Source organism: Limulus polyphemus, unplaced genomic scaffold, assembly GCF_000517525.1.
Source record: "Limulus polyphemus unplaced genomic scaffold, Limulus_polyphemus-2.1.2 Scaffold1021, whole genome shotgun sequence".
NCBI classification, from domain to species: domain Eukaryota; kingdom Metazoa; phylum Arthropoda; class Merostomata; order Xiphosura; family Limulidae; genus Limulus; species Limulus polyphemus.
The window spans coordinates 175,839-181,101 of record NW_013666631.1 but is presented as its reverse complement, the minus strand read 5'-3'; the positions used below and the strand labels follow the sequence as shown (position 1 = coordinate 181,101).

Sequence of the window (5,263 nt, the reverse complement as noted above, 5' to 3'; positions counted from 1 at the left end):
TATATTAGTATCATGAAAAATGTGTGGATACAGAATTCATAGTTTTGTGATGTTTTTTTAAAAATGGATGTAAGACTTCAGCTATATTAGTATCATGAAAAATGTCTAATATAACCATAAAATGTGGATACAGAATTCATAGTTTTGTGATGTTTTTTTAAAAATGGATGTAAGACTTCAGCTATATTAGTATCATGAAAAATGTCTAATATAACCATAAAATGTGGATACAGAATTCATAGGTTTGTGATGTTTTTTTTAAAAATGGATGCCACACTTCAGCTATATTAGTATCATGAAAAATGTGTGGATACAGAATTCATAGTTTTGTGATGTTTTTTTAAAAATGGATGTAAGAAACCTATGAATTCTGTATCCACATTTTATGGTTATATTAGACATTTTGTAATTACACCTTTAAAAAAAACTGATAGAAGTAACTTGGAAATTGGTAGGGTAAATAAGAATACATAAAATTACAGCGATTATAATTTTTAATCCAGTAGTATTGCACAAAGCTTTCATTACCCTGTATACTGATTACAGTTTTCTGCATTTTACTTTGTATTTACAAAATGTAAATTGCTCATGCATATCTGCAGATGTTCTTATGCAATGTTTTTAGCTTATCAAATTGCAGTTCATTTATTCATATATTTATATGTTATGGCTATATTAAAAATAAGATGCAGAATAGGGCTCTTTTATAACCCTATTCAGCCTTGAGGCTATTTGTTTCATTTAATTTCATAAAAATTAATATCTCATTCATTAAACTTTTATGAGTATAATATTAGTTGTTTGGTAAATTTACCATTCAAAATGAAATAAAAACCACTATGACATAGTTATATGCTATGCTGTTATGCAATACACCCATAACTGTTGACATGAAAGCAAGATTTTACACATACTTGTTCTATAGAGTACACAGATGTTACTCAAGAGTCATCTTTAATTATTTTGTTTCTTTATTATTTATTTCACAAAATAAGTAATCACACTATAACGAGAAATTTGTCTTCAGCATTTATGCCAGTATATATATATATATATATATATATTGTATATCTATATTATTTGTTTTTTATCTATTAAATGACCTTTCATTGTATCACTTATATCTTACAGGTATCAGTATTCTTTACTGTTGTTTTTGCTGCATTTCATATGAACTTATATTCAAATAATATATTCAGAATTTTAGTGTGTATAATTTACATTAAACTTTTCTTGCAAGTGTATGATTAGTGGTATTAGTGCATTTACACCTAGTTTGAAAATATAGTGGAAATAAAAAAAGTGATGTTTAGATGAATATTTAAATAGATTATGTTGTAAAAACTATAAATTTTTTTGGTGGATACAGATATTAAATATGGTTTTAATCGTAAACTTAAACACAGACTGTGTGTGTGTTAAGAGTAATGCATCCTGAGAGCATAAAACATATACTGACTATTATAATATGAACTTGAGATGCTTAAGTGCATTGATTGGAGTTGTATTTAATACCTTTGCAGGATATTGTACTTATGGCTGAAGCTTTGGAAAAACTTTTTTTGACCAAACTAGCTGAAATGCCTCAAGAGGTAATTAACTTGAACATTTTCAAATAGTCAAAATGTGACATTTTCTATGAGATATAGTGAAGCCTTAATATTAAGAGTTCTATCTTAACTATTTTTGTGGTTATTGATGATAAATAACTGAATTTTGTGTAAGTTTATTGACAAACTTGTTACGGGCAGGTCAAAGTGTGCATGTCACATTTTAGAGTTACATTCAAAATTTATTTAAACTACTTTATTATCAATGTATGCGAGTATACTTGGCATCTAAACATAGTTTTAATATTATATAAGTTTGAAATTCTTAATTTTATAAGGAAATATTTTAAAAATCCTCAATCTCCCTTAGTATGAGAATTGTTATGTTTGCTCTATAAGTCTTACCTCTTCTCTAATTTATTTACCACCCCTAAGAGAAGTATGAAATTTAACGTAAATTACTTAAAACCTATATCATATTAGAATTTGAATTATTAGCTACGTTTTCATTCCAAGTTTATTCATGTACTACGATAAGAAAATAGTTTCATTAAATTTTGAATGTAACTCAGTAAAATCTTGTGAACTGCACAGGAGAGGATGCTGGTAACAAGAGGCTTAAAAATTACATAAATGAAATTTGAAAATTTTCAGATTAATATTTTTAATATTAACATGAAAATCACTTTTCATTTGGACCAGTCAACACTCTGACTCCATATATTCACAGATAAATCTTTTTTTTATAAATATTTAATTAAAAAATTGTTTTTTTTTTGTGTATAAAAGACTTGTAATGTTTACTGAAAGCTTGTGAAATTTCATGAAGATACACAAAACATATTAGAAGCTATAGTATGGAAACCTTAAACGTTAATGTGGGGACACAAACTCAGCTGAATTGATCAAGCCTATTGAAAGAGAGATAAAGAAGTGTAATTTCTAATACCATAAAATGTGGTGTTAGCTTAACAATACAGTTGAAAATAATAATTTTTGTAAATTATATGATTTTACAGCATAAATTTTTCGATAAGATTTCAACTCTGTCTTATTGAGTACTGACTAAAACCGTCATTTTCTTTTTAGCCCAAAAAAGATTATAATACACTGTATTAAAACATGTGAAATGTAATGGCTTAAATTATTTTAAAATTTAAAAATGTTGCCACATTTTGAAGATATAATTGCATCGAGAAGACTGTTGTTTCACTGTGTCTGTATAAAAACATCATACAAATCGCTAGTTCATATTAACTTTCCATTCCTAGATTAATATTTTTATAGTTTTAGTTACTAATTATGATAATTTATAAACACAATTAGTATCAGCATGAAGCTTAATAACAGCCCCAGGCGCTTCCAAAACGGTCTTACCTCCTCTCATCTAAAGCTATCTCAGTTCTGGACTGCACCCATTGCACTGTTTTGGGTGTCTTGTCCTTCCAGACTCTCCAGTGTGTATCCCCCCACCCTTCTCTTCTAGTGGAGCATGGGAGTCTTGCCATTTTCAGTATCCAATAACTGAAATGGTGGACCGAGGAGGTTTCCTCCTGAATGGGTTTTGTATAACAAACAAACTGAGACTTTATATATCATGTGTACCCACTCGGTGAGAGGAAGGCTCTCATTGTTATACTTATTACCAAACAATGATTATACAATAACATAATATTCAACATCCAAGGTGCTTCCCCCAGATGTTTTGGACCAGGCAGACCATACTTGTTGATCAAAAATTGCCAATGCAAGGCACTTCCACTGGATGTTTTCTGCCCAGATCAACAGCACTGGGCAATGTCCAACATACCATAAGGTGCTTCCTCTGGATGTTTTTGTCCTAATGGACCACACTTGGCATAATACAACATATTCCAAGATTCTTCTCTTGGATATTTTGTGCCCAGGTGGACCACATTTGCCCTAATGATATACAATTCATGGTTCTCCATCTGTAGACACGTGTGTTATATATATTATGTTTATTTGTTATGCAACTGATGATTGTGAACGTGGTGATAGTAACTGGTTGTTTTAGTTTGTTTCAATGTGTGAGGTTAGAAAACAGCTTCATATGAGCATTACATGTGTTGCTCATGTGAATGATGATAGGTTAAGTTACTTTCACTCAAGAGAAAATGCATACCTAGGATTTTTAGTTAATAAAACTCTACTCTGCTCTCTTTTTAATAATACTAGAAGGGTATGCTTCATTAATGCCTATTAGGATAAGTAGTCAAATAAGTGTATCCATAAAAACTATTAAATGACCTAAAACAAGGAAAGGGTTAATATACAAATATTTTAAATTTCTGATGATTAATATTTCTCTCAAATAAGATTATTACAAGCATCTAGTCTGAGAATTTATGGTTGAAAGAACTTAATTTACTATGAATTGGTAAAGCTTAAGTTTTTAATTGTTTTTTAAATTCAAACAAGTGATGCATGTGTTACAATTACATTTATTAACACACATTGTGATTTTTAAGACTGATATTTGCAAAAAAGCTAGTAGTTTTGAATAAATTATCTCATTCAAAGAAAATGTTTTCTATACAGATTTTGTTAAAAATATTTAAGTTTTTAGTTTATTAGCAAAAAATAAAAGTTTCATTTAACTTAAGTTTCCTTAATATATTTTAAACTCATATTTAATGACAGAGGTGTTCTGAAAGTGGTACAAGAATTATTTAGATGATGTTTTACATAGCATTTTTCAGATTGATTGTTGAGTTTTTTTGGCTATAATTTATTGACAAATATAATATTTAGTGTCTTGTTATTTTTTCAGTGACAAATGCATACAAAAGAGTGGTTGATACTTTAAACTGGTACCAAGTATGATTAAACTTATGTTAATATGAAAGATTCCCTGATCATCTTTAACAAATGATTGATATTTGTAAACAATACTTTGGTAGAGTTGATAAGGAGAAATGTTTGAACAAAATTGCTTCATGTGGTGGTTAGTCACACTTATAAATGTAAGTATTTTATAATGTAATTTTTTTTATTTTACATTACTGTTTTTAATAGGAAATTGAAATTTTACTGCCCACAAGTAAAGGTCCTGGTCTTAGAGGAAAAGGAAAGAAAGGAAAACGTGGCCCAAAAGGGAGAGGTAGTTATTTGTATTTACTTTAATTTGTTGTTTCAACAGAGGAATACTGTTGTATCTTAAATTATTTTCTTGCTAATTTGATAAAGAAATGATTCCCAGGGTTTTGTGTTATTTTTATTATTTATTACATTCACTCCAAGAAGCTGTGTAATATTTTGTGGTGAAAAGTTGTTGTGAATAAAAAATAGTTAGAATTAGTTTTAAGATTTCCAAAACAATAGGTGTCAGTGGCAACTTTATCTTCCATTTTTTTTCTATTGTAAAAAGTATTAATTCTTTACATCAAACTATTTCTAGCTATTCTTGATGACGAGGAACCCACTTTGAGACTAAAAATGGTTGGAGACGGCTTTAATGGGTAATGAAGAAAAACTTTATTATAAGTTTAACATAACAGCAAATGTACAACGTTTCGACAAGGTTTTGTCATCACCAAGTACAAGTAATTTACACTGACACAGTATTTACAGTATTGAACAAAGAAGTCACATGACCGGAACCGTAGTTACTAAAACAAAACCCTAACCTCTAAACCAAACCACCCCACGGTGGCATAGATACTTCTTCTAAGTTTAGTCAACAGTTCCGG

The 5,263-nt window shown here is 29.0% G+C and overlaps 1 protein-coding gene across 1 annotated transcript in view; it reads left to right on the top strand.

The window, feature by feature from the left end:
* The window catches only part of LOC106461739 (bromodomain-containing protein 3-like), a 79,170-nt gene that overhangs the window by 29,348 nt on the left and 44,559 nt on the right, over window positions 1-5,263 (top strand). Inside the window, 2 exon segments of the mRNA XM_022388763.1 lie at window positions 1,524-1,592; window positions 4,590-4,674. Coding sequence (XP_022244471.1) covers window positions 1,524-1,592; window positions 4,590-4,674 — 154 coding nt within the window.